The 12354-nt window shown below is 35.3% G+C and overlaps 1 protein-coding gene across 4 annotated transcripts in view; it reads right to left on the reverse strand.

The window, feature by feature from the left end:
• NOX4 (NADPH oxidase 4) overlaps positions 1–12354 on the reverse strand; it is a 167987-nt gene that overhangs the window by 105092 nt on the left and 50541 nt on the right. For all 4 annotated transcript variants that reach the window (XM_078433013.2, XM_078433012.2, XM_078433015.2 and 1 more), the window contains one exon: positions 1441–1657. In XM_078433013.2, coding sequence (XP_078289139.1) covers positions 1441–1657 — 217 coding nt within the window. The remainder of the gene's footprint in view (positions 1–1440; positions 1658–12354) is intronic.

A 12354-nucleotide genomic window follows, 5' to 3' on the forward strand; every position in this document is an offset into this window, starting at 1 on the left:
TTTATGCACAGATTTTAAAATATAGGACATACTATGCACACTGCTTACAACTTTTACATAATAAAAGTAATAGGAGCAGAAGATAACATATAGAATTTGGGCAGTGTGACAATTTCACATGTGTGCTGTATAGATATCCCAGATCCCAGGATAACTAGCTGCATGCTCTCAGAAGTACGGAAGCCTGTGTGGTCAACCCTTCCTCTAGAACTGCACACTTTATTTCCCTCATCACTTGGAGACCTCTGATCCAAACTTATTTTAATGGTTACTTTTTTAAACCTTACTTACATAGCTATTTCAGACCTTCCTCCTTCCTTGCAGACAGATCATGCCTCTTCCTAATATTTTGTTTGCTACTGTGTGAGTAGCAGACATCACAAGACAAGCTCTGCAATGCAGCAGGCTGGCAGCTCTGAGATGGTCACTTACCCTTTGAGCATCAAGTGTCATGTAAGTAAAATGGGAGTCACAATACCTGCCCTGCCTAACATATAGCATTGTGTGAAGCCCGGAAAATTCTGAAAACTGCAAACTCTATTAGAAATCTAGAGGATTGTTACTGACAAAAAACACAAGACTAATATACTTATTCCAAAGTCATCTACAAATTCACTCTACTTTTCGACTCCTTTTTTTCTTCTGAAAACAGACATTTGACATACTGTGCCATACTTCCACCTGCTATAGGCAAAGAGTACAGGGTGTTAATTCCCATGTGGACAGCTCCCATAGCCACATGGGAAGATCAAGGCCCTTGCTGAACTACTCACTGGGTATTTGGGTAAGAATATTTTCTAAGAGTAAACATTTTAGTCAAAGACCTGGTTTTCTACTCTACTTCTGTCATGTAGTAGGTTGCAGAGTTTGCTGAAGGTATTTTATGTATTTAAGCCACAATTTTATCATCAGAAAATTAAGAATGATAGTAATGCCTTCAAAGAGCTATTGTGAACATTAAAAGAAATTATGCATACAGTACATTTTAGCACAATACATAACAGATGAGACTAAGCATTCAACAAATTGACTTTACAATTTATTATTTATAGTATTATACATAATATCGTACTGTAACATTATTCTATACCATAATAATAATTACTATTAGTGTTAGTTCTTTCACTATTGTTTTTATTATTCAACCTATTTTTCTCAACGGATAGGGCAAGCACCAGTGCCACAGTATGCAAAGATTACATGGTCAGTTAAGCAGGAATTTTCCATAGTCTGTAATATCATAGGGCTTTCTCCTTGAACACCAGCTACCTATAATGGAAAAACAGGTGCTCTCTTGCTGTTGAAACATCCTAGAATGTTCTTTTCTACAAGAACAATTGTTTTATATGCCTCCAAAAACATGTTTAAATGTACTGTTGGTCAATAATTATGGAAATATGGACTTTGCAGAGACCATCAAAGATAAAAAATCAATCTGACCTGTGGAAAATTAGCTTGGAACCTGGGCTCTTCCATACAAATCTTCACAAATCTGTTTTGGGTAAGTTCATCTGGCTTTGCAAATCCTTCAGGAAAAGATTCACGAAAATGTTCTGAGAGATAATCTTGTAAATGAATATTCTGGTAGTGGGTTCCATTAAGATTGATGCAGCCAGGAGGGTGGGTATCTAAATTAGTTTGATACTTCAGCAGTCCTCTGAAATTAAATTAAAAAAAAAAGAAAGTGAAAATGAAATGGAAATCAGGGGACATAGTATGAGAAAATAGCCTCTTTTTCTTGTTAACTTTCCATAGCATTTATCTGGAAAGTGCTTTTCATATATCTTACTTAGGAGCAATTGAGAAATCCTAAAACTTTTAATTAATTCTTTACTATGGGACTAAACCAAGATTTTTAGCCCTTAAACAAAGGCCACAAATACATGGTTGGGAAGAATACATCAATATTTCCAACTACTCTTGAATTTCACAGCCTTTATTTCAACTCTATTAGGCATTCGTACAACCATATACAAGTTTTCACTTCAATAAATACTATAATAATGAGTACTTTTTGCTATATCTTCAAACACAAATGGGAAAGTGTAGGGATCATATTTGATTTGGCTGAGACTGGATAAATCAGGCCTTGGTGATTTACAGAGAAATATTAAACAAACACAGTAACAAGAACTAGAACTTGGCATCTCGTTTGGTCTGCAAATTAATATACACCAATTAGACCCTACCCATGTTTACTTTTCAAAATTTCTCCATAAAGAAGACCATATAAAAGACTCAAAATAATTAATCAGGAAGGAGGGCCTAACCCCTAAAATCAATTCTGATTGTTGTATATTTTCTGACATTCTAAGACAAACCATTCAACTTTCTATGTTTGTATAAAAACATAATAAAAATTTTTTAAATAATTTTTTAATAAATTTTAATAAAAAGTCAAGACCTACTTCATGGGAATAGTGCATCAATGGATAGATTATATAAAACATCAAAAAAGATCACTACTGCATAAGCAAATCTTGAAGGAAAAAATTAAGATTTTGAAAAGCACTGGAAATTTGTCAGTGTGTTTTATCTCTATTTTAAGGCCATTAAAATTTTGGTGTCCAAAATTATTTTTCCTGGTTAGCCAAGAATATATTTTTAAATTACTCTTTAAGTTACCAAATAATTAATACATTTAAAAAAATGTATATTTTAAAAACATCACAGCTATAGTGATTTTATAAGTGATTTTACAAAGATAATATTTTGTAACAACAAAAACTATAACACGAATAATAAGACTAAACAGATCCAATATATGAAAGTTAGAAAGGGCCAAGGCAGTCTTTTATGGAATTCAACATCTACTCAACCTGATCGTTTTCCTTTTGCTCATGTTCATTCCTTTTATCCCTTCTTTTTATATTACTTTATTCCTTATAACTAATCATAATGAAGTCATTAAAGAGCATATAGTATATGTTATAGTATATCATTAAGGAGCAAGATATATTATGTAACATCAATGGCAGGCCACACCCCCATCTTTTAAAGTAATGCAGTAGATATGGCCTAGGTACAGAAGAATTAATTATTATTACAGAAATGTGAACCAAATACAGAACGCTTCATAGAATTCTAGTCATATAAAATAATCATTGTGGCATTATAGTTAGAAAACCTATGAATTTGATTCAGCGGCCATTACCCAAACCTGTTGCTCCTACTGACCATCCCAAGGGTGGTGGTTATCAGATAGGTAGGTCAAAAATCTCAGACATTTATTCTACTAGCCTCAAATTGAACAAACATTGGCATAATGCACTTGGTACTATTCTAGGTGGTTCTACAAAGTTCAGTAAGGAGTCAAATCTGGCCCCTGAACCTCTAAACAAATAAAATCTAGTTAGAAGACATCTTGGGAGAAGCTGAATGGAATTGAGACCACAAATAACTGGAATAAAGTATTTTAATACACCTTAGTAATGTTTGGTAGACATCAGGCCCCAAACATAGCAATTCATATACATTTCACATATATATGCAACAACTGCAAGTAATTATTATTCCCGTTTACAAATTAAGAAACTATTTTCATATATATTAAATACACCCCAGGGTCACATAGCTGGTAAGGGGCAGTGCCAATATCTGAACCCATTTCTGACTGAAATTCTAAACTCTCCACCTGTCACTATACAGAATGTTAATTCATTGGATCCTTATAACATACCTGTGAAAAAGGTAAGGAAGAGGAAGATTAATATTTATTAAGAAAGTATGTCAAGAATTTTTTAAACATCTATTTCTCACTTAAACTTGAAAACAAAATAATCATACAGCATAAGTGTTTTGATTTCCCATTACACAGATGAGAAACTTAAGGCTTTGTTTGGGTAAGAAATTAACCAAATGGCAGTCTAAGCATGGGACTCAGAAACATCATCTCCTTCCTTCTACAAACCTATATCATATAAAGCAAATCAGCTGATTAAATAAGTAGACATCAAGGAAGAAGGTTCAAAATGAACAAACGCCTGGAAATAAAGTTGGATCGTGTGTGTGTGTGTGTGTGTGTGTGTGTGTGTGTGTGTGTGTGTGTATTGGATGGGCTGTTTAACACACCAGGAAAAGGAACATTATTTACTCCTCCTAAGTCTTAACAGTGTTCAGGTGGGCAAGACCCATGTGCTGAGGTCCTTAGAATGACAAACATTACTATGCAGTACAAATCTTTGGGCCAGCTCAGTCAAACAAAACACTGCCATTCCTGTATTTCAAGGGCTATGTAATATGCTAAAATCCCTTTTTACTTTGAAAGCTGTATGTTACTTTTAAGCTACACTCAAGCTAACTGGCATAGGTTACCTCTGTCTTAAAACCCCATTAAAATGTTTTCTTTGTCTCGGTTTGTAATTGTTGCTAACAAATAGTCATGGATAAGAGAGAAAAGATCTATAGAGAGACAATGATAACAAAAAACATCATTCATTAAAAAAAAAACCCACAAGCACAGAATCTCAGGTTAGATTTGGCTAAATAAGGTAGTAAAAGATACTGATGGGTTCATATGGAAGGATACTGGCACATTCCGAACTCCGTATTTACAGGGTAAGTGCCAGGCATACCAGACAGGTGCTTCATGCCTCACTGCCTATTTTTTTATAACAAATTTATGTGGTAAAGATCAGTTGCCCCATCTTAGAATAAGTGAAAACATTTTGAGCTGTTATCTGCCTAAGACCACACTGTCAGCCAGGGGCCAAGTCCAAACAAAGGCCATGCTCCCTCCCCTGTACAAGGCCAACCCTCTCACCCTTCCATTCTTCCTATGAACAAAGACCTATGAAATTAAAGACCAATGTATATATTGAACAAAAATTTACTGGTGCAGGCAAAGACCTGAATTTGTCACATTATTTCATTTTAATTAACTTAAATTGAGTAGCTATGATCAGACATGAAAGCAGTAACAACAAAAAAGCAAAGTGAGCACATATTGGAGATTAGTAGGGTGACCCTTGAGAGTATATAGGGATGGTGAACTTTGATTATGAAATTTGGAAAGGGATTCATGAAGGAAGCAACTGAAAAATGTGAAGATGTTAATGGTTTAACAACAGGAGAATAGCATTCCAGTAAGAGGGATAGTATGAACAAATGCACATGGTTTGCTCCCAGATTAGTAGAGGGGATCATGTCTTATGCATTTACATATCCACCCATATGTCCATACTCACTGCCAAACCCTGTCCTCTCTCTAGCAAGTTTCTGGCAGACAGTAAATCTTCAATGAATTTCTAGTGAATTGATTTTAAGAGCAAATAATCCCATAATTTGTTTGAATATAACAAGTGCATAGAAGTTAAAATAAAAAGAAAATATTCTTGTATGTTTTATTGTATCTTTCATATTAAATGATAAATAATTTGAAGGGAAAAACCGGGAAGGGAAAAAGATGTCCATGAATGGTAAACAAAGAGTCTTGCCAACTTAAGGCAGTGACAGAGCAGGCGGTAAGGGGAGGAAGCACACAGACCATGTAGGAACAGGAATACTTATTACTCATTTTTTTTTAGTTTTATTATGTTCCAAAGGAGAGATTTTGAAATATCTTTGGAATGTCTAGTGTTCTTCTATCATGAGAAATCATGGATTTTACGGTGTATCAAATACGTGGTTATGGATGCTATTATTTTTGTACTCATAAGGATTTCAAGATGTGCTTTCAAAACTCAACAGAGTTTCAAAAAATAGGTTTCTTTCTTTTTGTCCTTTTTTCCTTAAGAGGCATTATAGACATACTACCATTTTTTTACATGACAAAGTCACAGAAAATAATACAATACACAGAATCCCACTAGGTTACAACATAGAAATCATAAAAATATTTTATGGCAAAAATTAAATATTACAAAATGCCATACTGCAGAAAGGAGAAACACAAAATCATTCCTACTTTAACTGCACGTTAAAAATGTCTAACAAATGCAGTGTCACTTACGTAACCTTTATGTTTGTGATTTTAAACCTTTTTTACTGTAGAGAAAAAAAAATCCTTGTCCCATGAGGAACCTACTTTTTTCCTAGTATTCTATAACACAAAATGTTTCTTGTCTTTACAGAAAAAATAGAACAACCTGTTTCAGACTGTTCTTTTTACTCTGCTTCAAGTACAAAAAAAAAAAAAAAAAAAAAGAGCTTAAGAAAATACACCCAAATTCATCATTTCAAAACCCACTGGAATTCACTGGATTGTGTGGAATCCACTAGAATGCACACTACTTAAGGTCAAGGATGTGTCCTGTACCTCAGCTGCATTGCTGGTGACTAGAACAGTGTATACAATCTATAGCAAGCATTCAATATCTATTCATGGAATGAATTACTGAATGACCAGAAGTGTACAAACAACTTTTTGTTTTGGTTGTTGTTGAAACACATGATTGAGTCATCATCTGGTTCTAACAAACACAGAAGGGAATTTGAACTCATAATCCAACTTCAAAAAAGATGCCTAGATGTTAGGAAATGATATTTAGTAAATAAAGTAAACCATGTATACAAGAAATAGCATGAAATCAGTCTGCAACTTACATCATCCCTCTTTACCCTTGAGTACTGCTAAGTTTAACCCAAGATTTCAGCCCTGTCCTTACCCTAAGCCAATTCTTATCTAAGCAGACAAATTATCAAGAGAGTCAAGTTATCAACCTACTTAGTAGCAGCATGTAGAAGTAGAGTGCTTGCCTCCACTTCCAGCACACATCAGGGAAAGCCCAAGCACCTGAGTATGTATCAAACCAGAGCTTTTATTCCTATTCCTACTTGGTCTGGTCTAGCCAGGTTCTTGCCTCTGCATTCTCTCCTGGGCACTTGCAACTGACGCCTGAGTGTATTCGCATCCTGCAACTTGACTATAGCACATACTTTGTCTTGTTCTTGCTGATGGCGTTGTCCAAGACATGAGACTAGGCAACACAGGGCCAGCATCACAGGTGTGTGACTTTTGCAGTCTCACGGAACCTTCTCTTAGAAAGGTCCCGTGGCTGGTTCAATGCTCTGTTGTCACCATCTTGAAATACTTAGTAATGTTTTATCAAAGAGCCTCACAGTTTAATTTTGCAGTGGGCCCTGCAAATGAAGTTGCCAGCCACAGACACTATGCAGCTGGCAAAACTAACCATTAGAGCCTAAGAACACAGGATCAAGACCAGAATGTTTCCTAAGTGTGTGAAGTGAAATAGGCCATTTTACTAAACAGGCCATTTTACTCTTTTTTTTTTTTTTCTCATTTCCCTTGGCTGAAAAGTGAGATAGTACATGCTACTGTCTAAGTCACAATATAAAGGAAAGGACTTTGATCTCTTGGGAAGAAAAAAATATGTAAGTATCCAACATATCTTAGTATATCCTCTGCCTTCAGGCTTTAAAAAACTGGCAGTGGGAATAAAAGGATTACTTCACATTTCAGAAAAACATGAATGTACTAAAATGTTTCTTAAATGTAGCCCTTGTTCCTTCTCCTTCCCTCAACTTTCTTACCCTGTACCTCCAGCCAGGACCACTTGTTATTATGCATAAGGTCCCAGGAGGAAAACTGAGATTAAAATTACGTGAGAAAGTATTTGGTCTGAAACTCACTATTTCTATCCTCTAAGTGGGGGAGAAGTACACTCAGTTTAGACTAAAAATTCATGAACAAAAGTAGCTTATAGCACAAATAAATTTATGTACATGAAAATTCTCTGTATATACTATATCTACCTATACATATGGCATCCTTATGGGAGAAAATACCACATGACCTCAATACTTACCCCTACTTTTTTCCAGTATAAAATATCAGCAAAAGTAAATAAATCATAAGACCTTAGTCCAGATTGGATAATATAGAGGAATCATTTTTACACAAAAATGAAAAACAGTCCTACGAATAGGAACTTAGAAGTGGGGGAAAAAAGACACTTCTTAAAGACCATATTTGTATAGAACATGATATTATTAACATATGGGAAATATGTAAATATTATATGAGGGAGATTTGAATCTCATATAAGAAAGACTTCATTCTCCAGGAATTTTATTCACCCTATATACTTGGATGAAAAATTCAAAGGCCAAAAAGTAAAAGAAAACAAAGAGATGAATTTTTTTTCTTCTGTGATCCAAAGAATTTTTAGCCACAGAATTACATAAAAATCCCCAACAAAAATTTGCCAATCTACAAAACAACCAAAACAGTTAAGACCTAAAAGTTAATTCCTCTGGCATAGGAATTGATATTCTAGTCAGTGTAAGAACTTATTACCCAGACAACAACAAATATAAACGAGAGTCCCAAAATGGGAATCCAAGTTACGTTTAAACAAATACACAGATTATTTTTTATTGTTACCGAGAGTGCTTTGATAATTGAGGAAATTTGGAAGAGCTTAGATGGACAACAAATTCCTAGCAAAAAGCCAATTAATATAATTCCCCTTAATCCAACACAAACTGAGTAATGGTTTGTGAAAGGGATTCCCTTGATAAAAATGGGTAAGAAACCTTCTGACCCTCAAAAACACCATAGTTTACCTACGATATATCACTGCTGTGTTGCCTTTTCTCTTTTATATTGGAACTCACAGACACATAATGGGGTAGGCAGAAAACAACTCTGGAATTTTCTACTATTCAACTTCGACTTCAGCTATAGCCCAACATTCTCCCTTTTACATAAGGATTTACACAGTGTATACTTTTCTGTACTTTAGGATTTTTGGTGGTTATGTGAAATTCCTCTCTCCCCTGGATATTTTCAAGGAGTGTATCTGTAGGTTCTTTTTTTTTTTTTTCTCTGTGCAATTCCCATTCTCCTTAATCTATATTGTAGCAATGACAGGCACCATTCTGAGGCTTGGTAACAGACTTTAAAAGATGTAGGGCACCTGGGTGGCTCAGTTGGTTAAGTGTCTGACTTTGGCTCAGGTCATGATCTCTTGGTTTGTGAGTTCGAGCCCTGTGCCTGGAGCCTATTTCAGATTCTGTGTCTCCCTCTCTCTCTGCCCTCCCCTGCTCACACTCTGTCTCTCTCTCTCAAAAATAAATAAATATTAAAAAAAAAAGATGTGGACCACCTGTTCACTGGATGAAGAGCCACAAACCCACGGTGTGTAACAAGAATACTGGTGAGAGTATCTCTTCTACTGTATTTTTATTAGCTCTAGTATAGATCCTAGCTTTAATCATTGCTATTTTCAAGTTATGTGGAATAATTTTGGAGGTTAAAATACTATATAGATATAATTTTATTATTATAATTATTGTAGAGTTATACTTACTATATGCCTTAACAAAGTTGTACATTTTAAGAAACATTTATAAAGCAACACAAAAAAAGTTCCATTTTCTTACAGTTTTCTGGGAGGACTATATTTCAAAACCTTGAAATCTATGTAGCTTGTAACAAAACTGAACTTCTTACTCAAAATACACAGAACACACACATACACACTCACCAACTTTTATAGATAAATTAGAAAATTATCCCAGATTTTCACATGATATGAATATATTTCATTCAAAAGCAAAGTACCCTCCAAACCATGAATAAATAATTCATTAATTCAAGAAAAGTTTAGAAATTAAATGTATAAATTTTGGGGTCAGAATGTGGGTCAATCCCCAGCCCTATCAGGCACTAGCCAGGTGCCTTTAAATAATCATTTAATTTAACCTTCTGTGCCTCATTTTCCCATCTGTAAAATGACCTCATAGTGCTATGAGATTAAAAAAACAAAACAAAACAAAAACAAAAAACAAAAAACTCCATAATGTGTGCATGTGAGAGGTTATATATGTATATATGTATGTGGCATAAATTGCTAAGAACAGTACCTGTAACATATTGAATATTACATAAAACTTGGAAATTATTAGCAATAGTATCATTATTATCCTCTAAAATGATAATGTAGGGGCACCTGGGTGGTTCACTCTGTTAAGCGTCCAACTCGATTTCGGCTCAGGTCATCATCTCATGGTTTGTGAGATCGATCCCCACCATCAGGCTCTGAGCTGACGCACAGACCCTGCTTGGGATTCTTTCCCTCTCTGCCCTTCCCCTGCTTGCACACATGCACACACACATACACACACACACACTCTCTCTCTCTCTCTCTCTCTATCTCTATCGCTCAAAATAAACAAACATTTAAAATAAAATAAAATGATGATGCATAACCATATTTATCAGTAAGTTCTCCTTACAGCAACCTTCATGTGAGAAGAAAATTGTCCCAGTGTTTCTAATTTTCCCCACAATCTATTGTTTCTAACTTTAGATAAAACAAGTGAAGATATAAGATGTATCAGTGTAATATTATAGCTTTCTAGTAAAAACCTAGCTTAGGCTTCATTCAGTTATTTTTAACTTCCTTTGGGACACAAATAGCTTTGGGAATCTAATGCAAGCTACTGTGGGGGTGGTGGGTGGGTGTATTCCAGGAATTCATGGATCCCCGGCACCCATTCAGTGATTCCTAGAGATTATGAATCCAAGTAGAGAACTCCTACTCTATTAAAAAAGAAGTAGGATTTTGAAGTAGAAATAAAGGGCATCAACGTTAAAATAATTATGCACACCTAGTAGAAATTAAGCATCTAGAAACTATTCAGAACAGGTCACTTGTAAGGGTGACACGTAGTATACAAAAGATTGAGCAATTCCCATGAACGTGCAACTCCTCAACCTTCTACCTAACATGGTAGAGCACATCCAGTTATGATCTCTAAAGTGGGACAAAGCTAGGCAAATCTACTGTGTTTATTATTTGAAGGTTCTAGGCTCCCACATACCCATGTAGAGCCCCTATTTGAGGTAAGGTTTCCTTTTGTGATTCAGTCTCTCTAGAACTTTCCCCTATGCCTAGGAATAGGTAGAATAACCATATGTCCTGGTTCAGTCACAAGTCACTGCTTAATTATCCACAATATCCCATTTCATTCTCTGTGTCTAGTTTGAACAATAAGTTATATAGCCAATTCAAATATAGAGGCAATGAAAGGAAAATTGAAAAGAAAGTGTAGGGAAATAAATTTTTCTCTCCCAGTGCTAGAATAGAATTGGCTTAACATAAAACCTCTGGGCCTTCCTTTCCCTGGGCTTCACCAAATTCCCATTGACATTTTAAGTGCAAATGCCTCTCTCTAGTAGGAAGATCATACAAGCCAGTGTGGGTGAAAAGAGAACTCAGTGCAAGTGGCTTCTAGAAGAGAAGATATTTGGAATCAGCAACTTTCAGCACTTGTCTATACTGCATAAATACCTCCATCCCCCAACAGAATGTTCTTAATTTCCTTCTCCTAAGGGCATAGTAGAAGGAGGATAAGCCAGTGCATTAAGCCTGACCTCATAAATATTTGTCTAACCCTGGTTAACTTCTTGAGCCTAAACTCCTATGAAGCCAACAGTGCCTCTCGTTCATTAATGTCATTGTTGACAAAGGCTGCCCACTGTGTCCCCCTGGTTTAAAGAACAGATGATTTTAGAAACATGCACATGGAAATCCATTCTTTTAAATCCCCCTAGAAAACACGATTCAAACAGAATATAAATCACACTCTACAATGAACTCTTGCCAGCAAATAGTCCCAAATGGCAAAGAGCTCTGTCTAAAAGAATAAGTATTATGTAATATATAAATAATATGTATTAATTTATATAATAAAATGAGGTCTGAGAGGCCCAGCAGAGCTAGCACAAAAAAATTATTTATACAATTAACTGGCTCTCATTGCCACATGTGCTTTTGAGAAGGCCCTTCCCCCTCTCTTTTTAAGAATTGTCACATTATAATTCCTCTCTCATGTAAATAAAAAAACAAAATACAATTATTATCCACCCAACATACAAGCTAAAGCCAGTGGGTGGTGACTGTGGTAAGACTGAGAGGCAAGGGTGCCAGATCTCATTTACAATATGTTCTCTCCACATGCCTGTCAAAGGAGTAGGGTTAGTCTCTCCGCTGAGGCTCTGTGACACTCATAATTGCTTTTCACTCCAATATCCCTTTTATCAGTAAGTGAGAACGGCAGTATATATCTCCTCCTGATGAGTTTTTCAAATGAAAATAAAGAAGTGTCCGGTTACATTCATGTCTGAAAAGAGGAAACAGTTTTGGCTTTTTTTTTTTCCCCAAATGTCTTCCAAATTGAAATATCCATAATATAGCACACAAATAGCAAACCTCCTAGAAAAGTGTATTAAAAATTAAAAGAAAAAAATTCCCCAGGAGGATGCTTGTCTTGCAAATCCCAAAATAAACCTTTATTGTTAACACCAATTGAATTTTTGAGACCTAACAATGTCATAAAAAATGTTGCCCTTTCAAGGAATATTCTTTTGATCTGCTAAGCTGTTTT

The sequence above is a fragment of the Panthera onca genome, chromosome D1 (genome assembly GCF_046562875.1).
Source record: "Panthera onca isolate mPanOnc1 chromosome D1, mPanOnc1 haplotype 2, whole genome shotgun sequence".
Classification (NCBI taxonomy): domain Eukaryota; kingdom Metazoa; phylum Chordata; class Mammalia; order Carnivora; family Felidae; genus Panthera; species Panthera onca.